Source organism: Mesoplodon bidens (assembly GCF_964165515.1).
Source record: "Mesoplodon bidens genome assembly, chromosome: 6".
Taxonomy (NCBI): domain Eukaryota; kingdom Metazoa; phylum Chordata; class Mammalia; order Artiodactyla; family Ziphiidae; genus Mesoplodon; species Mesoplodon bidens.
The window spans coordinates 1,443,068-1,462,680 of record NC_138162.1 but is presented as its reverse complement, the minus strand read 5'-3'; the positions used below and the strand labels follow the sequence as shown (position 1 = coordinate 1,462,680).

The following is a 19,613-nucleotide window of genomic DNA, read 5'->3' as shown; positions in this document are numbered from 1 at the left end:
GCCTGTCGTCCCTCCACTGCACGCCTACCCTGGCCCAGGTGGGAGGGGTCTGGGCTCCTGCTGTCCTCCGCCAGCTCGGCTCCAGTCCGCTGGGTGGGAGCCCCAGGCTCATGGAAGAGTTTAAGATTCAATAGATGCATTTATTTAAAAATATAAATATGGAAAAATAAATAAAAGACTAGATTGAATGCCCCGAGATTTCCCCACATTCAAAGCCTAAATTTTTTTTTTTTACGAGACGGATTAAGACACAAAGCAATAACGGACTCTAAACCCTTTAAGACAACAAGACATCCAGGCTGGTGGGGGCCGGCCTAGGCTGGCAAGCTGTGACATTCCAAGCCTCCAGCAGCTTCTCAGACCAGGAAACGTACCACTTAACGTGTAGCTAAGGTTACCTAAGCAAGTGGACCCAAATGGACCGGGAGAGGAGAGGGAGGCGGTCTCGTCGGCCTGAGCCGCCGGCCGGCCGACCTCATCCCAGCCTCAGCTCGGTCCTAGCGCGTGCCGTGGGAACAGAGGCCCAGGGTCACCGGGCCCCCGGCGGCGTGCCTGGCGCTCAGACAAGGAAGGGCAGCTCTGGGTCTGGGTTTGAGGGGCTGCTGGGAGGCCGCAGACCCGGACGTGCAGACGTAACAAAGGAGGTCAGGGTGCCTGGCCCGCGCGCGGGCTCTGCCGCTGGCTTCAGGGCACGCAAGCTGCTCACGGCCAGCCCGGCGTCTCCCACCGACAGCGGCCGCGGTGGGGGGAGGCCGCCCTGAGAGAGGGAAGCGCCGTGGGGGCGTGCGGTTCTGTCCCAGCGGCGGGCGCCGGACCTGGGGCCTCCCGTCGGGCTCTCGCGGAGGAGGGGGCAGCCCCCAGCAGCGGTTCCTCAGCGCCCCAGACGGCATTCTCCTCCGTCTTGCCAGGTTCCTGGGTCAGACACCCTCCCGGGTTGCAGGTGACCAGTCCTCCGTCGGCAAATTTCCTCAAGAGACGGTACAGATGGCGCTGGAGTGCTGGCTCTTCAGCGCCTGCTGTCTCTGGATCTCTCTGGAAATCCGTCTCTTAATCCCTATCAGGTACAGTTCTCGGTCAAACTTCCCGGCGGCTAGCGGGATGCTGGGGAGGAAAGAGCCATCAGGGGGCGCCGTCCTCCGGGGCTCTGTACTCGGGCGTTTGCTGCGGGCGGCACGTGGAGGGCGGGGATGGCCGAGGCCTGGGTCCCCGCGGCTGCCCCGACTGGCAGCACGGCCGCAGCACAGCGCCATGAGCCAGCGGGACGCTCCCGCCTGGGCCAGGCCTGCCTCGTGGCAGCTCTAGGACAACCCCAGCTGCCACTGGCTGTTCCAGGGGTCCGGGCGAGGTCCCCACCCTCTGGCGTGTCACTCCCCCGACACCTGCGTCAGACAACCTACGCCAGCCACCTCCACACGGGGCAGCTGGAACCCTGCTCCCCCCGGGTCATCAGGACACAGGAGACCAGGCCGTGCTCCCAGGCGGCCCCCCCACGCCCCCCCAACCAGGGCCCGGGAGTGAGGGGGGCACTGACTTGTCTCTCCCCGGCCTCACTCTGACCCGGAATAGGCCGTACACGGGGCGGTGGTCGGACGTCCTGATCCCGGGGCAGGAGGAGTACTTGACGGGACAGATGTCGTCCCTGTGGCGGCTCCTGTACATGACGCGGTCCTGCGGGAAGGGTCCCAGGGGCCGTCTGGCTGCCGGGCTGGACCGGCTTGCCTCGCGTTGGCTGCCCTTGAACGAGTGCCCGTGTCGAGGCCCCCGCGCTCCCCCAGCCCTGCGGGCGGCTCACCGTGTACGAAGGGGTCCTCTGCTTGGAGGTGGTATCGTACGAGTCCTTCCCGATGTCAAACTTGTACGACGGCAGGAAGTGGATGTCCGGCTCCTGGAAGCCCTTGAAGATGGACCCTAGGATGGGCAGAGCCCCCACCTCAGAGCCGCGGCTCGGAGCCCAGGGTCACCCCCGCCCCCCCGGGGTCCCTCCTGGCCGGGCGGCTGCTCTCCCCGCCTCACCTCTCTTCATCTCCCGCGTGAGCTGGTCGTGCTGCAGCAGGGCCTGCACGCTGGCGCCCGGGTCCTGCTTCAGGATGGCTTCCACGGCCACCCGCCCGCCACTCAGGCGGAAGTTGAAGTCTCCGAACCAGAAGACCCCGTCGAAGCGGGTGGTGACGTCCGCTGGGGCGTGAGCGGGTGGAAAAGCACATGAGCCCAGCGCCTCCCACGCTCCTCAGCCCCACCGCAGGGCCGGGGCTCCCTGGGAAGCGGGTGGCTGCCCACGACGCTGCTGGGGCTCAGGGCTGGGGGGGGGCGCGTCCACAGCTTTCTGGGCTCACGCGGTCACGGGTCACGACTCAGGGAGCAGGCGCCAGGCCTCGCTTCGGTCAGCAAGCGACTTTCCAGACTTTTCTGACCTCGATTCTCAAAAGCTCCGAACAGCCCGTCTCCACTAACCCTCCAGAGAACGAGGCAGAAGCCGCCTCGTCTTCGGGGGAAGGTAAAGCTGCTCACCAGCGTCGGAGCGGTAGGGGCTGGTGTCCGGCACGTTCTTGGGCAGCGCCAGCCCCTGGACGGTCTTGCTGTAGTCCAGCAGCCGCTCGCCCACCTTCCCGTCTCCAGCTGCAAGGACAGCGGGGGGGACCCTCTCCAGAGGCAGTTTCTGAGTCCAGGGCTGGGCGCCCGGGGGTCCGTTGAAGGCCGACCCCCCCAACCCCAGCAAGCTCTAATCACATGGCGTCTGCACCGTGACCCTCGCCACCAGGGGGTCTGGGGGTCCAGGGGCGAGGGACTTACAGGTGAAGTGGGACGTGATGAAGAGGAGGGAGGTGCCGAAAAAGGTGAAGCTGACGCCCAGGGCCCCCTTGGTCTTGATCTGCGACACGATGCGCGTGGTCACCGTGGAGCTCTCCACCTCTGCACGGAGGGAGCAGGGCTGACCGGGCCGGATGCAGCCCCAAAGGCCCCACGCGCCGCACCGCCTGCCCCCCACGCGCACGTCCGGCCCCCGGGGCCGCCTACCTGAGCAGAACCAGATGAGGTCCCTGCGGATGAGCACAGACATGTAGAGCGCCCCGTGGGCTGCCGAGTACAGCATGACGTAGTGGGGGCCCAGCGTCTCCTGCAGCCTCGTCTCCCACTCCCGCCTGCGGGGAGGGGACGGTGGGCGCGTAGCACGATGGGGAGCCCGGGGCCTCCCTGGGAGGCCCGCTTCCTCCTGCACCCCCGGTGACAGGCTGGGTCCCCGACCCCTGACAAGAGCCGGGGGGCAGGAGGGAGGCCACCTTCCCCACAGGGCCTGGTGCAGTCGGGGCCCCTCTGCTCCGGCCAGGCCTCGCGCTGCTGCCCGTGTGCTGTCGGGGCCCAGCCCCCAACCCCCAGCAGGTAAACTGGTGACACAGCCCGGGCCGCAAGCAGACCCAGGAGAGGCGAGCGACGCCTTGCGCGGGCTGGGCTGGAGCCTGCGGGACCGCACTGCGCTGTGCCCTGGTCCCCACCTGCCCCCACCGTCTCCTGGAGCAGCCCTTCATTTACAAGATGAACCGCATTCCTTCTAAATTCTGCGAGTCCCCGTTGGAGAAGCAAACGATCCCGGTTCAGCCCAGGCTCGGCCACGGCCCACGTCTCGCCCCACACGGGGGTCTCGGGCCACAGCAGCTTCAGCCCCAGAGGCCCGCCTGGTGCTGCTCTTCACAGGAACCCAGGTGCGCCGGCACGGCGGAGACGTGGGGCGGGGCGGCGGCAGTGGCGGGAGAGGGGCGTGCAGCCCTACCTGTCTGAGCAGCCCTCCTGGACCCCGACGACGTACAGGTCCTGAGCGAAGTCAGCCTCGGCCGGCAGCAGGAGCTCGTCCAGGTTCGGGGGCAGCTCCTGTGGAAAAGCGGCGCCTGGCAGGGGCTGAAGGGGCCCAGCACGAGGGGCTCCTGCTGCCTGAGGACACAAGGCCGCTCCCGAGGCCACACATGGGGAGCCCCTGGCCCAGGCAGGCCGCCCACTCCTCCCCCGAGCCTGGCCTCGCCAAGCCTGCACCACCCCTTTGGCTGCGCTCTTCCCTCGCTGGGCACCCACAGGCCTGGCCACCCCCCAAGTGCACCCCTGATGTGCATGGGGCAGGGGAGGGAGACGCCCCCTCCCCTGCACCTCTGCCCTCACTGCAGCCCAAGGGAGGGAAGCGGGCGCCCGGTCGGTGGTCTTCACCCGCCGACCTGCTGCCGGCCTTGGCCCTCTGGGCCCTGGTGTCGGCCACGTCGTGGATACGCTGGTGGCTCCCCGAGGGTGGCAGAGGCACCAGCCCGGGCATCTGCCTTCACTTCCGCTCAGGTCGCTGTTTCGTGGGGGCCCGTCCGACCCAGCCCTGCCCTGTTCTCTCCCCACACCCATCACCCCAATGTCAGCCCAGGACATGGCCACTTCGATTCTCTGGACAGTAAGCACACTGGCACACGCGGACGACAGGAGGCGCTCAGGAAATGGCCCAAGACCCCAGTGGTGGCAACAGTGTTAGGTCACCCGCAGTCTAGAAGCCCATGGCTGGCCCCAGAATTGGAGCACCCCACGCGCAGGGATGGAGCCCCCTAACTGTGGGAAGGGACCCCCAGGAGACACGGGGTGGCTGGAGAGAAAGCCGGCGGGACAGCGTCCAGCAGGCTTCCCCAGAAATCAGCGTGCGGACCCCCAGCCTGCCCGGCTTCAGTCGCCCTGGCGGTCAGATTCTCGTTCCATTGGCACAGAAGTCCTGAGCTCCAAGCGCCCCGCCTTGCAGGCGGGATGGAGGAGCCCCTGACCGCATGGGACACACAGCGGGAAACAGACTCGGGTTCTGGTGTGGACGCCAGTCCAAGGTGCGCAGCGGCGGACTCACGTCCCCACATGTTTGCTGCGACCCACAGGGTGCACCCAGGAGTGGCCCGGGGCAACCCTAACGGCCTGGCCCTGTGCTGGGCATCTCCACGGGGAGGCCGCGCGTTGGGGAGAGGGGGCTCTCGGGGAATCTCCGCCCCTTCCTCCCAAATGTGCTGGGAGCCTAGAACCGCTCTCAAAAAATACTTACGGTGTGTCTGCAAAAAGAAGCATTCATGCCCCACTAGGCGGTGGAGAGGTGGGCGAGAGGGTATGACGGACAGGAGGCCCCTCCGCGGGACGGGGAGGCTGGGGGGCCCAGGAAGAACCTGGTGGGAACCCAGCGCCGTCCTGCGTGGGGGTGGGCAGCCCGCTTACCTTCTGTCCCTGCATGTTCCACGTGGCCACGAAGAGGGCCACGTGCCGGTCTGGGAAGTAGCGGGCCAGCTCGTCTGCCCCCATCAGGGCCCCGCTCGCCAGGAGACTCCCCTCCAGGTAGCTCCTGCAGACACGGGACAGACTGAACCGGGGCCGGGGGGTGGGGGGTCGCAGCCCATGGGCCCAGGGAGGGGCCGGGAGCTCCTCTCCCAGAGCTGGGACTCCCTCAGGACCCCGTGGTCGGCACAGAGCACAGTGCCGAGGTGCCCTGCTCTCTAGGGAAACCCGCTGTGTTCGCAGCGCTACAAACACCGCAGGCTTTCGGCTTCCCTCCATCGCCTCCCAAGAGGAAGGGACGTAAAGGTGACATTTGGGGCTTTTTCGTGGAACCGCTAAGGGCAAAGCCCCGGAAGGGCCACAGAGGTCGAGGTGGGCTTCTGCACGGCAAGCAGACTTGGGGGTACGTGCGCCCTTGTCCGGGGCTCCGGCCTTTGCCTTGCCGCCCAGCACTGGGAGCTCGTAAAGGCTGCCCGTGACACACCTGTCCTCACAGGACCCAAAAGTTCAATCCACTGTGAGATTCTCATAGAATAGCGCAGGCAAATGGTGCAAAGTCTCAAACAGCGTCGCGGAGGCCCTAATACAGCACAGCTAAGCCCCAGCTCTGGTCCTGCCCTCGCGCAGGGGGCCGCGTCTGACACCCGCTCCTTCCGTGAACACCGTGCAGGACTTAGGCTTCGAGGCCATCGGTCTGTCACCGCTTAACCCCTGAAAGCAGCCTCGGCCGGTGCCCATGTGCCAATGAGACTGCACTTAAGGACACCAAAACCTGAGTTTCATGTAATTTCCACATGTCATGGAAGAATGTTAGTACGGCCTTGGATTTTTTTTTTCAACCACGTGAAAACCGTTCCCGGAGAACCAGTGATAGGACCGTGTCAGGTCCGGTTCGCAAGGAGGGAGGGGAACCCGTGGGCTCAATCCAAGTTCAAATGTCTCGCTTGCTGTTTTCATTCCAACTTGCTAAGGAATCCCTACACCTTAGCTTGCAAACCGGCACCAATCCCTTTGAAGGAGATGAAATCAGGACCCAGTCCTTACACACTCGCATGAGAAACTCTTAAACCCTGACCAAGCTTCATAGGACATGAATTCAAGTACGTCAGGAGGGAGGAACCTCCCTGAGGTCACCCCACCGTGCTGAGGATCCTAACCGGCTGACTGCTGCCCGCGGGGCTGCCTTCTCCAAAGCAGCCCCGTCCGCAGCGTAACCAGAAAGCAGCCCTTCCAAGGGCACAGTCTGCATCCCTTTCCTCAGTCCTCAGCCCTGACCCGGGCCAGATCCAGACGGCCTGCGTGCAGCCCGCAAGCTAAGAATCGCTCCTACGCTTTTATTTTATTTGTAAATACTTATTTATTTATTTAGGCTGCACCAGGTTTTAGTTGCAGCACACGGGGTCTTCGCTGCGGCACGTAGGATCTTTTAGGTGTGGCATTCGGACTTCTTAGTGGCGGCACGCGGGACTTAGCTCCCCGACCAGGGATCAAACCCGGGCCCCCTGCATTGGGAGTGTGGCGTCTTACTCACTGGACCACCAGGGAGGTCCCCTATGCTTTTAAATGGTTGGGAAAAACCAGTAGTCCGTGGCATGGGAAAGTGCCCTGAGATCCACCCTTCAGCCTCCCTGAAGGAGGCGTTCCTGCCCCACAGCCGCGCCGCTGGTGCCAGGCCTGGGCTGCTCTCCCACCCACCACGGCAGAGGTGAGTGCTGCCACAGAGACCACACGGCTCCCACAGCTGAAACAGTCCCTACCCAGCCCGCCGACCCGTGTCCTAGGACACACAGAGGGTCTGGAGGTGGGGAGCCCAACAACCCACTGTTGGCTGCTTGTGTGACAGCAAAGCTGGGGATCTGATTTTGAGATGAGCTTCTCATTTTTGTGTAACTGGCGAGTCTACATAAATTGCATAAGATTTAAACAGAGAAATCATACTTTTTTTTTGGCTGCTCGGCCTGCGGGATCTCAGTTCTCGGGGCCGTGGAAGTGAGCGCGCCGAGTCCTAACCACTGGACACCCCGGGAATTCCCTGTGAAATACTTTAACGCACGAAGAGAAACATGCTGAATTACTTTAACAAAGGAACCCGATTTGCCCTAAAACAGTGCCCGGCGCTGATGGAGGGTGCAGGAGGGAGGCTGGCAGCCAGAGGAACCACCTGCCTGGCTTTCACTGCTGGGCTCACCAAGGGCGGGGGTGGGTGAGGATTACCTTCCATCTGCCCCCTGACCCCAGAATCTGCGCATGTGATCTTATTTAGAAAAAAGATCTTTGCAGACAGATGTAATTAGTTAAGGATCTTGAGATGAGGTCCTCCTGGACGAGGGTGGCCCTAAATCCAGTGACCGCTGTCCTTACAGAAGAGGAGAGACAGACACAGAGGAGAAGCCGCGTGAGGACGGAGCAGAGACCGGGGTGACGCGGCCACAAGCCGGGGACGCCTGGGCCCCCAGCAGCTGGAAGAGGCAGGAAGGACCCTCCCTGGAGGCTCGGGAGGGAGCACGGCCCTGCCGCACCTGGATTTCTGAATTCTGGCCTCAGAACTGGGACGGAGTAACTCCTGCTTTAAGGCTCTCAGTCTGCGGCGCTTCGTCGCGGCCGCCCCAGGGCACCAGCACAGGGACTGCCTCACTCTTCTCCTCCCCGGGCCCACGTCCAGAGGGGCTGGCGCAGGCCTGGTCTGGATGGGAGGGTGCGGCGGGGGGCGGTGGTGACAGAGCTCCCCCCGCCCCCCGGGGCCTCGGGCGCCCCGGCAGGAAGTGGGTGGCGTGGGGCCCCCAAGTCAGGGCCGAGGCCCGATGTGCACTTCAAACAACCTGCCCAGCCCCGGCCGGTGCAGCAGGGGCCGTGAGAGCCAGCGGTCAGCGGCCAGGCCCAGCACGGACAGGGCCGGGGGTCGGGGAGAGTGCGGGATGGCCTTCCGAGTCAGTGTGGGCCCCGCAGTGTGGCCCGACACCAGGCTCCCAGAGACGGTGGGTCAGGAGCGAGCTGGTGGGCGTGGCTGGGTCGGGCTCAGAAGTGCCTGGGACCCCGGTCCTGGTGAGCCCTCATGGCACTGGCTCGGAAGAGGTGGGCAGAGGTGCGAGATGGGAGCCGAGCGGAAGGGTGGCGCCCGCCTCCCCTTCAAACTATAAACAAGTCAAGACGGACTAGTTACTCAAGCCCCCTGAGGCCCGGAGGCCCGGCGTCCTCTGAGATGCGAGACCCCTCTCTTTGCCCATGGGGTCGGGGCCGGGGTGGAGATTGCTGGGCGGCCCTCGGCAGACCGAACCCGAATGTTGAGAAATCCCGGGGTGCTCCTGAGAGCAGAGCGCACGAGTCGGGCTCTGCCTGCGCCCCTCCCCGCCAGAGGTGGGCCCCGGGGACCCTCCCCTCGGGGCAGCCCAGCCGCAGTCCCTGGGGCCCCCACCCGTGTCCAGCTCTCCATCCTGGAAAAGTGCCGGCACGTGCACAGGGCACAGCTGGCTAAACGCTGGTCCTGATCAAAGCAGCTACGTGGACGCGGGTTCTCCGACCCACCCCGGAGTCCTGGGCCGACCTGCACACGTGGACGAGGGCTGTCCCCGACGGAGCAAGAGATGGGAAGGAAAACAGGGCCGCCCAGTGTGCAGAGGGATCTGCGTACCCCACCATCTGCTTCATAGAGCCTGTGGGGCTGAGACGCAAAGGAAAAGCTAGGGAGGGCCTGGGAGATGGGGGTCAGTGGAGGGAGACCTGCTGCAGCACCTCACACGCTTTCAGGGGAGGCTTCCCGTGGTTCTCACGGGGCTTCTGAAGGCTAACGAAGGCCACGGACGCAGGCCACGATGCCGCCCGCCCCCGAGGTCCTACCTGCTGCGGACGTCCTTGGTGCGGATGGGCGCCAGGAGGCTGAAGGTGGACCTGGCCGAGTGCAGGGAGCAGTCGTCACGGGCCAGGGGGCTCGGGGGCCGGCCGGGGCCCAGGCCGCTGTGGGCCCGGAATGGTCTGGCCTGCCACCGCAGCTGGTAGTCCGCGTGGTCCCAGTCCACCTTGTTTGCTGTCCGCAGGGCGTCGGAGGTGACGTTCCAGTCCATGGCGGGCAGTGGGCGCGGGGGAAGCAGGCTGGCCAGCCGGGGGCTGCTCCCGGCCGAGGCCCCATCCCGGTGCAGGAGGTCCAGGGAAGTGCTGAGCATTCCGGAAAGACAGTTACCCCGCGAGGAGGGGCCTCCACTGCCCGGGGCCCTGCGGGTTGTGGGGATCTCCTGCAGGGAGCTGCTCAGGCAGGGCGGGGAGCCACTGCGGGCGGCGGGCCCAGGGGCCTCGTCCTGCAGGGAGCCCCCGGAGGGGCTGGCCCCATTCCTCGCGGCCAGGTCCTCATGGCTGGTTCGAAAACGCCTCTTCCTCCAGCCCTTCTCATCCAGGGACAATGCTCGCTCCAGCCTGGGCCTCGGCGGCGGCGGCTTCGGACTGAAGGGTCCCCCCCTGGCCTGTGGGTCCTCGCTGCCGACTTGCGCCGGGGTGTCCAGGGGGAGCACTGGGCTCTTCTCGGGTCCCCGACGGTCGTCAGCGGCCGGGGACCCCGGGCGGGCGGCGAGGTCTTCATCAGTGTTTGCAAGCCGCCCCTTGAGCATTCTGACTTCAGGCTGCAGATGCCCCTGGGCGGTGGGCTGCTGGGCGGCCTCCGAGTGCCCCAGGCTCGCCAACTTGGAGGGCACAGTCCAGGGGCCGGCCCTCACACCGGCGGCAGCCTGGCCGAGCCGGGAGACAGCTCCTCCTGGGGCTGCTGGCGACGTCCAGCGTCAGGGACGCGTGGTCAGCCGTCGCTGGGCGCGCTGCGGAGGAGAGAAAGGGCAGCAGCTCCCCCTGGGGCTGGGGTGGTCCAGCTGGAGCACAGCCAGCTGCTGCATGGCTGGGAGCCCTGACGGTCTGGAATCCTCGGCAAGTACCTAAGGGAAAACCACGCGATTGGCCTTCCACGACCGGGGCCCCGATGCCATTTAATGATCCTGGAGGACAGCTGTGGTGCAGGGTGACAGAGCGGACAGGCCAGCAGCAGTCCAGCAAGAACAAGCACGTCGGCATCCGGGCCGCCGCCTCCTCCTAGGAGGCGGGTGAAGGCCCAGCATCTTAGGAAGGAGAGAAGCCACCCTCCTGACAGGGTTGCTCCTCACGTGGGGAGCCAGGGGCGCGACCCACTGAGAATTCCCGCCCCCAAGGTGTAGGCACGGCCTTGGCAGGGGTCCCGGCCCGCGCCCCTTCCCCCGGGAGCCCGGCGGCCCGGCCTCGCTCACCTGAGAGCCCACCACCATCGCTCGGCCCGCAGACGCCGCCTCGAGAGCGGGCGACCCTGAGCGGCCCGGGCAGCAAAGGCCCCTGACTCAGGACTGCGAGTCGGGCCGGCCGGCTGCGCGCTCCCCAGGGCAACGACCGCCGCGGAGCCGCGGGGCTGGGGGTGGGGAAGGGGGACGAGACTCGCGCCCGGGATCCCCGCGCCCCGCCCCACGCCGAGAATCCCGCAACCCGATGCCGCGCCAGGGATCCCCGCGCCCCGACTCCAACCCAGGGTCGCCCCGCCCAGTCCTCGAGCCCCGCCCAAGGCCTCCGCACCCCCGCCCAGCGGTCACTCCGTGCCGAGGACCCCTGGGCCCCGAGCCCCCGCCCCGCACCTCCTCCAGGACTGCCGCCCCGCATCCCGCACCCCGCACTCCTCCCGGAGGTCTCTTCCCTCCCACACCCCCGCCCGGGGTCACCGAGCCACGCGCCCCCACCTCGGGGCGCCGCCTGCTCCCCAGCCCCGCGGGCTTCGGCGGCCGCTCCCCGGCAACCGGCGGGCAGGGCGGCCCCGGCCCCGGCCCCGGCGCCCGCAGCGGCCACTGGCGGCCGGAGGACCCAGCGGCGCCAAGCGAGGCGGGAGGGCGCCCTCTGGTGGGCGCCAGGAGCACCGCGGCTCCCTTCCCCGCGTCCGCCCCGCTCCCGGTCCCCTGCCCGTCTTCCCCGCGCCCGGAAGCCCCTGCTCTCCTCTCCGTCTAGTGGGGACCTTCCCTGCAGAGGGGATACTAGGAGGCAGAGCGTTGCCCTGGGCTCTCATTGTCACTGCCATCAGGATGGGTCTTCCCATCAGACCCGCCCGCCGCCCCTTCTTCCTGGGAGCCCCTAACGGGCGAGTCTGGCAGAAGACGGGAACCAGTGGCCCGGGGCGCCTCTGTAAGCCAATCAACAAAGGGCGGTGAGGCCAGGGGCTCCCCACGGGCTTCCCATCAACAAAAGGAGACATGGTGAAAGGGCCCGAGAGCGCAAAATATTTTATTGAACAATGTGCATTTAGGAAAAATAGCAGCTCCCGCCTCGGAGGAAGCTTCTTGAATCAAAAGTCGCTGGCAGTCAAACACAGAGGACGACGGGCAGGGCTGAGGAGGAAGCCGAGGGCGCCAGGTGGGTCTCGGCCCAGGAACTGCACCGAGCGCTGGCCCTGGGGCGCGAGAGACTGCCCGTCGGCAAGGTCGGCCTCTCCCAAAGGGAAGAATCGGTGAAACATTCTGGAAACCGTTCTGTGAGTCCTTCCCAGACGGCAGGTGGCCCAGAGCGGCCCGCGCGGACCCCACCCTCACACAAGCCCTACCCTTAGACTAAAGCCCCAACAAACCATGTTCCCCCAGCGTTCTACAGAAATTATTTCCTAATGATTTTTTTAAATATTTAAATCTTTTCCTTAGACTGAAGAAGAAAGTGAACAGTTTTAAGAACAGTCGATGAAGCCTTAAAGCTGAGTCCACCAGGAGGAGGTCTTCCTGTGCAGGTTCACAGGCTGAGTCAGCGTATTAGCCACGGAAGGTCTCGGTGCAGAAAGATCAGATTCCAGAGCTTCTGACAAGAAATTATTTTAAGCCACTTTCTTCAAGATGTTACCAACTCCTTAAATGACGCAATGGTGAGAGGAAGCCAGACCACTGGACTGCAGCGTGAAGGCGGGCCAGAACACATGGCCTCAGCTGGTCCGCAGGGAAAAATCCAAACCAAACTCACCAGTCACAGTTGTGACACTGGTTTATTAACTCGGATCAGTCACATCAGAGCACGAGGCCCCTGTGGCTCTGTCCCAGCGACGGAGCCGCCCCTCGTTGACAGCAGAGCCAGTCCCTCCGGCTGCGTGGAAGCGTCATGGTCCTAGTGAGGCCACAGGAAATTACGCAGGGCTGGACACATCTTCGCTACAGGAGATAAACACACGTCAGCAGCGAGGGCCGCTCTCGAAACCTAACGGAACTGTTGCTAAATGAAGCCCGTGTTTCCTTTGAGACGAAGCATCCTTCCAGGTTCAACAGTGCAAGGTGGGGGCTGACCACCTCAGGACGTGCACCCCTGGCCGCGTTCCTCTCTGAGTCAAAGGTGCACTGTTTCCTTCCAGCGTCTTGAAGGACCCCTGGGATTTATCTGGCAATAATTCACCGTTAGGTTTTGAGAGATGCCTTAGTTACTGAAAAGCAAAGTCCTCCCGTAGCCAAGATGTTTCCAGCTTCACTCAGTGTAACATCCTCAAATGACTGTGAATGTTGGATCCTTAAATCATTCCTTCAGGTGTAAGATTCTAGTAAGTCACAGATTCCCTCTTTCCATCCAGCTTCCTAAAGGTGTGGAATTAATGCTGGCGACACTTCATAAATCATTTCTGAATCACTGCATCTGTCTCCATTTGGGAACAGACGGGAGTCGCAGGCAATCAGTCTGAGCTCTTGGTGGAATAATCACTTCAGGGTTCCAAATGCCAGTCCAGGACAGGGACCATTCTAGCTCAGTATGCTGGGTACTTCCTCTGGCCAATCCTTCCCATCCTTGAACTTCCCGAGGCAGCAGAGGCCTGAAACGACAAGGGACAGCACTGAGCTCCGCACGCCCGTCCCCGACGGCGGGGGGGCCCCCTTGGGGAAGGATCAGCAGGTCTGTGGAACAAGCCAGAACAGACCGTTCTCTCAGCAAACAGGCATGTTCTGTTCGTTTTATTCTGTTTGCAAGCCCACGGTCACGGACCAAGTCAGTAGCACATCCTGGCATTCCCTTTAGAGGTGCCTGCAGCTTGGTTAGGGTGGTGGAGTGAGGCTGGCTCCAACAGCTGGGTGTCTAAACAGCCCAGGGAGAGCGTGGTCTGGCCTGCCACCGAGGGGTGCAAGGGACGCCCAGGGGAGGCCGTGGACAGAACACAGGCGCCTCCTCTTGCTCCCGCGGAAATGCCAACTGAAATGACAGTCAAGGGGTTTGTGTAAAGGCGTAAACTACAAGCTGCAGGTTACAGGAGAGAAGAACCCAACTACCGAATCGTGGAATGGAGAAGCAGATGGCACCAGGGATGAGGGAGAGGTGCAGGGGGCGGGAAGGCCCGCCCCCGAGGAAGCCCGAGGCCAGGGACACGAGGCGGTGAGGGCAGGTCTGCCTTGGGACAGGCCGGGGTCAGGTGAGGCTTTGCATCCCGAAAGCCAAGACCTCCCCGCAGACCTCTGCCCACCCTGCGCTCCCCAGACTGGCGGCCAGTCCATCCTCCACAAGCCAGAGCCTGGGAGGGAGAGAAATAAAAGGAAGCATTCACGACCTTCCCGGCCTGGAGGTCACGAGCTACCAGGTGAAGGGAGGCCAAGGCCAGCATGGGGGAGGGAGTCAGGCCCGCCCCACAGCAGTGTCAGCAGGAACCGGCAGGGGCACCCCCACCCAGGGCCGCGGCAGAGGTGGGAGGGGGCGAGTGGGCGGGTCAGGGTCTCGCCGGGGGAGCCCCCCACCCCGGTTCCCACCCACCCCGGGGAGACAGCAGGGGCACTTACCTGTGCGAACTGCGCAGGGTTGTAGAAGGGCACCGCTGCGGCGGGAGGGCCCCCTGCAGGGGGGTGAGCCCCGGGAGCCTGAGAAGCACAGAGAGCTCACCTCAACAACTAACAGTGCACGGCGGCTTGCTTCATTTGCAAATACAGGTACTATTTCTGAGAAAGGGTTTATGATATCAATACTTTCAAGTGTGCCACGGAAGCTGGTCAAAGATACTTCTCGCAACGCTGTATTTAATTATTTAATGGTTCATAGAAAAATGGTAAAAACCAAAGCAACATGCAGAGTACGATGCTTCAGAACCAGAGCACACACGTGAGGGGGCACGGAGCTCCGAGCGGGCACTCAGTGCCAGGGTGAGCCCTTAGCAGGTGCTTCTGACTGCTTTAGACCTCTCAGGTGTCCAGCTACAAAATCCAGCGTTTTAATTCACAAATAAAACAAGTCACATGAAGCCTTTCTGCCAAGCCGAGGGAAAAGCTTAGTGCCCCAATACGCAGAGAAGATGAAGTATTCCTTTATTTCCCACAGCGTGACCCCGGACAGCTGTCACTGCCCCACTCTGCCTGCCTACAATAAACCTGCTCGTGCTTGATCAGAAAACAGAATTCTCTCTTTCAAATGAGAGCATCCTGACCCACGTGGGCTTCTGACACACACACACACACACTCTCTCTCACACACTCACACACACACACTCACACACACACACTCTGAGGCTATGCCTATGGCCAGTCATTTGAAAAAACCAATTCAGAAAGAGCACAACCACAGAACTTGTTCGTTCACTACAAGCTTCTTGGGGTCGGTCCAACTGTTGTGTGTGGCTATTCAACGCCACCCTTTAAAAACTTCTGAAGAAAGGAACACTGCATCCTCAGGCATGTGATGGCTGGGAGGTGACAAGTAATGTCAGTGGCCAGGGGCACGATGACCGACCAGCACAGCGATCTCAAAGGAAAGACAGACAACCCCGTTCAAATCCATGTCCAGTGCACACGGCCAGCCACAGGTACCTGGTTAAAATGCTGGCTCACTTCACGTGATAACGAGCTCAGTGAACTACAGCGCGAAAGCTACAAAACAGCAAGAACACACAGATACAGACAAATACAAAAATCAACATGCATGTCACTGCTCCAAGCTGGCAGTTTAATTCCAAAGAGCTTTATGATGCTGTTAGAATCAGTACAGCTCGATGGGAAAAAAGCCAGAGTTAGCCTGAAACTCCTATTTTCATGTACAGTTTTTACTGGAAACGACCCCCGGTTGCGGGGAGGGAGGTCTGCCCAGACCTGGGCCCAAGGCGGCCAGACCTCGTGCCCTCTGAGGGACCGAGGACAAGAGAGCCCGGCAGAGGGGCGAGCCCGGCTGCCGAACACACGCGCAGCCCCTCACCCTAGCCAGAGTTCCCAAACAACTCTGTGGAAACAAGTGTGACTTTTTTAAGGAATACAACACTTTCTGAGTTCTAGAAAGTTTCTAAGCTGCCCTCTTCCTACCCATTAAGTTCGTTTTAAAGGGAGAAGCCATCTGGACAATAAAACGAGGCTCCTCAGCCCAGACCTTCAGCAGACGCGCTCATCGGGTGCCGTTTACCTCTCCTCCCTGGGAACCGTCCGCTCCAGAGGGTGGCCGTTCAGGTCTAGGGAGCGATGCCACAGAACTGAGCACCTGCCGGGACAGCAGGGAGGCCGGCTACTGCAAAGCCCGTGCGTCGGAGGCACCCACCGAGGCAGGACCACCCAGGACGGCCCGCTCTACCCCACAGGGCGCTCCTGCTGAGGGGTCAGGAAAGGGTGTCGCGTGGACCTGCTATTCCAACACCTGCAGCGCATCCTTACTGAGCGCCTGCCGTGAGCCCCACCACAGCCCTGTGATCCGCGCTCTCGTCGGCCCGTCCACAGGGCAGGACGCTGAGGCTCAGAGGCGCTGAGCGACCCCCCACCTTTAAAAAGCTAATTACTGGGGCTTCCCTGGTGGCGCAGTGGTTGAGAGTCCGCCTGCCGATGCAGGGGACACGGGTTCGTGCCCCGGTCCGGGAAGATCCCACGTGCCACAGAGCGGCTGGGCCCGTGAGCCATGGCCGCTGAGCCTGCGCGTCTGGAGCCTGTGCTCCGCAACGGGAGGGGCCCCAACAGTGAGAGGCCCGCGTACCGCAAAAAAAAAAAAAAAAAAAAAAAAAAAGCTAATTACTGGAGAAGCAGGGCTGAAATCCAGGTCCATCCAACCTCAGAGACCAAACTCTGAACGACTGCGTTGCACATACACATTATAATCATTCAAAAAAAACCCTCTTCACTGTAAAAAGTTCAGCAAGACAAAATTACTAGGTAACGCGCGTGTGACCCACACCGTAAGCCCTGTGTACACAAGACTCTGCAGAAGGTCAGGGCCGCGTCTCGGGTCAGGGCAGGAGGCAAATTCCCACTGCCTGACCCCCGGCCTGGGCCCATGGCACCACTCACCTTGGGCTCCGAGGCGGGCTCTGGATTGGCTGGCCCCCCCGCCGGTGCCTGCCCTTCCCTGCCAGCCCCCTCGGCGGGCGGTGCTTCCTCTGCATCTGTGAAGGGGACAGCGGGGGAGGTGGTCACTCGTCCCCGCGTCACCGGGGCCCAGAGGGAACAGCCCCAGGGGAGAGCTCCACCCAGGTCCTCAGGCAGGCCAAGGGAAACAAGTCCGCAGACAAGTACAGGGGAACCTCGGGCGCTCTGCATGTGTGTGAGTAGTTAGCTCTTCTTCAAAGAGGATTAAGGCCAGAGGCTCTCAGAAAGAGGCCAAAGGTCAGAAGCTGCACACAGCTGCTCCCGTGCTGCCTACCTGGGTCTGGTCCAAACAGCTGTGTGGGAATTGGGAGCGGGGCCAGTGGCGCAAAGAAGTCCGCGGGAGCAAGGGCTGGCTCGCTCCGCTGGGGGCCCCCCGGGTTCAGAACGTCCACGTAGCGCGCTCGGGCTCGGGCTGCCACGGGGAGAGGGAGCGAGGTCACCCCGCCGTCCTCCTGGTGTCCAGAGAGCACCGGGCCAGGCTTCCGCTCCTGGGGGCGGCCGGGCCCGGAAGGGGGCCCCTCCTGGGGCACACCTGCTTGGCTTCTGCCCGGGCGAGGGGTCCCACTTCACACCACGGCGCGGCCGACTGCATCCGCTCCGCCCTTAGCTCCCCAGTGATACCACGGTCCGCCTAGGAACGCTGAACTCTCTAGAGAGCTGGCCCCCCACCCCCGGGGACTCATCCTCAGAACACCAGTCCTCGTCCTGGTGGGAAACTACCTACCACCTCACGGGCACGGTATCATCGCTGAACTCTGGCCCGTCTGTAGGACAAATAAATTACCCAAGTGAACTCTGATTTCTGGTTGGCCGTCGTTACCTGCTTTTCTAGAATACATGTTCACAGCGGTTCTGGGGGGCCCTCCAGGGCCAGGGTGGGCAGCTTGCAGAGCCTTGGGAAGGGATGTGGGAGGTGGGGGCGGAGCCTTCTTCTGCGGAGGGAAAGACCGCTGCGGGGTCTGCGCACAGACCCAGAGCCCACGGGGACCCCTGCAGACGGAGGCCCCTGCCCAGGGCGGGGCTCCCCGCCCAGCCACAGCGAGCGCCCGGATCCCGGCTCACCTCCTCCTCCGGCTCGTTCGTGTCCACCCAGCGGTTCTTCTTTTCATCCCAGACAATCTGCCACGATTGTGAAAGGTAAAAAGAAAACTCAGTAGCAAAAGCTGGACAGAATCAGAAATCAGAACCTGACTGCTTCCGAGGCGCTGGCTCAGGTCTGCTCCGGAGCCGGGTCGCTCCACGCAGACAGGCGGGCGGACGCGCTGCTGCAGGACCCACCGGCACCCCCCGGCCCACCCGGCAGGACGCACCGATTTGTTCTTGTCGTCTGGCAAGTGAGCTTCTGTCCTCTTCTTCACAGGCAGCCAACGAGAGAACCAGGACTCGCTGCTCTGAACATAGAAACCACCAGAACAACCCTGAGGACGTGGCCCTGAGGGCAAAGAGCCCAACACACAGGGGCCACGACCGAGCCTGTGGGGCCCACGCGCGAGGGTGGCAAAGCCACAGAGACAGGAAGCAGCTGTCGGGCGGGCTGGGCGGCAGGGAGCCTGGGGGGCAGGGCTTCAGTCTGGGAAGACGAGAAAGTCCCGGGATAGGTGCGGGACAGCGTGCTTGACGCCCCAGAGCCAGGCACTTAAAACAGTTAAAGTGGTAAGTTTTCTGTATACTTTACCACACTTAAAAAAAAAATTAGAACAACAGCTTGCCTCTTGGAGCTTTTCACGTCTGAATGCCAACAAATGAGCAGCCTGAGACATCCCCCCGCAGGAGTGGCGACGGCGGGGGAGTCCGCGTGGGCTCTAAGAAGAGGCCCTCGCGCTCCGAGGCTGGCAGAGATTAGGCCTCAGGGACACTGACTTTGCTCTTCATACGCTGCGCGTGACGTCTGCCACGAAAGGCAGAAGCAACTCACACCCCCCACCCGCTTCTCTGAACCTGCGGCAGAGCAGGCGGCCCCAAGCCGGGGGGGTGGGGGGAGTCCCTGGCACATCACACCCCGTCTGAAGGTCCTGCTGTACCTCACGGCCCGCGCATGGTTTGAATCACACTTGTGTTTACGTAAGACAGTAGCCATTAAAAGCCACCCACAGGCTGGAGAAGGTGTGCACATCCGGCAGGACCTGCGTCCACAACACGCAACAACGCCTGCCGACCTCTGAGGACCCCACGAAGGACGGGAGGAGACCTGAGCCGGCCCCACACAGATGTGGATGGGGAGGGGAAAGAAGCACACGAACCCACAACACAGTGTCTCTAAGCCCAGCAGAATGGCCGACAACGCAGCCCCCGGGGCGAGGACGGGGCCACTGAGGAGGACGGGCTGGCAGGACGTTCTACAGCCAGACACACAGCGGTCCCGTGACCTCGGGATACACCCAAGAGAAACAAGGGCATCTGCCACCAAAAGACACAGACGAGAACGCTCACGTGGCTTTATTCCTAATAATCCCAAACTAAAAAAACCCACGATGTCCTGCATTGGGAGAAAGGATACACAAACGCACGGCGTACACACACGATCGACATCACTATACAACGATAACAAGAAGGCACCTCCTTCACGTGAAGCTCGGGAATAGCCGAACCCAAGCAGTGGTGACAGAGGTCAGCGCAGAGACCACCCTCTGGGGAGGGCGTGGACGGGCCCTGGACCCACGGGCGTCCGGGAGGCAGGCACGGCTCCAGCTCTGAGCGGCGGGCTTACACGTGGACACGGACATAGAAACACTCGCGCTTCACCACACGCTTACTGCCCCTCAAGAACACGCTTGGCTTGATTTAAACAGAAACACATTCCTTCTTCTCGCCTCAGCGTGAGGACGGGGCAGCCGAGCCCCTGCCCAGCCCCCGGCCCCACCCAGCTCGGGGCTGTGAGTCACCTTCTTAGGCTCCTTGTTCTCTTTCTTGGCTGCCTGGACAGGTCTCTTCACGTCGGGCGTGGGCGTCAGAGGCAGAGGCGGAGGCGGCTGCAGGGCCCCTGAGCCAGCGCTCCCCCAGCCCGGAGACGACTCGGAGGAGCCCTGT

The 19,613-nt window shown here is 62.9% G+C and overlaps 2 protein-coding genes across 8 annotated transcripts in view; both read right to left on the bottom strand.

Moving 5' to 3' along the window:
* Nucleotides 1–119: 119 nt before the first annotated feature.
* INPP5E (inositol polyphosphate-5-phosphatase E) lies at nt 120–11,080 on the bottom strand. 4 transcript variants are annotated; one of them, XM_081236117.1, is made up of 11 exons: nt 11,001–11,080; nt 9,103–10,178; nt 5,212–5,335; nt 3,767–3,864; nt 3,016–3,140; nt 2,791–2,910; nt 2,509–2,616; nt 2,014–2,175; nt 1,793–1,908; nt 1,532–1,668; nt 120–1,101 (listed from the first exon to the last, which is right to left on the bottom strand). In XM_081236117.1, the coding sequence occupies exons 2-11, from the start codon at nt 9,861–9,863 to the stop codon at nt 969–971; spliced, it is 1,884 nt and encodes a 627-aa protein (XP_081092243.1). In that variant the 5' UTR covers nt 9,864–10,178; nt 11,001–11,080; the 3' UTR covers nt 120–968. The 4 variants fall into 4 exon arrangements, with proteins under 4 accessions (XP_081092243.1, XP_081092244.1, XP_081092246.1 ...); XM_081236118.1 differs by having other exon boundaries at nt 1,574–1,668; XM_081236119.1 differs by having other exon boundaries at nt 997–1,054; nt 1,574–1,668.
* Nucleotides 11,081–11,519: 439 nt separating this feature from the next.
* The window catches only part of SEC16A (SEC16 homolog A, endoplasmic reticulum export factor), a 33,618-nt gene continuing 25,524 nt past the window's right edge, over nt 11,520–19,613 (bottom strand). For 3 of the 4 annotated variants that reach the window (XM_081238063.1, XM_081238062.1, XM_081238061.1), the window contains exons 22-31: nt 19,469–19,609; nt 17,897–17,977; nt 17,649–17,705; nt 17,407–17,518; nt 16,861–16,998; nt 16,509–16,603; nt 15,640–15,714; nt 15,057–15,116; nt 14,040–14,117; nt 11,520–13,087 (exon numbers count right to left, since the gene is read on the bottom strand). In XM_081238063.1, coding sequence (XP_081094189.1) covers nt 13,022–13,087; nt 14,040–14,117; nt 15,057–15,116; nt 15,640–15,714; nt 16,509–16,603; nt 16,861–16,998; nt 17,407–17,518; nt 17,649–17,705; nt 17,897–17,977; nt 19,469–19,609 — 903 coding nt within the window. In that variant the 3' untranslated portion in view covers nt 11,520–13,021. The remainder of the gene's footprint in view (nt 13,088–14,039; nt 14,118–15,056; nt 15,117–15,639; nt 15,715–16,508; nt 16,604–16,860; nt 16,999–17,406; nt 17,519–17,648; nt 17,706–17,896; nt 17,978–19,468; nt 19,610–19,613) is intronic. The other variant, XM_081238064.1, reaches the window with a different exon arrangement.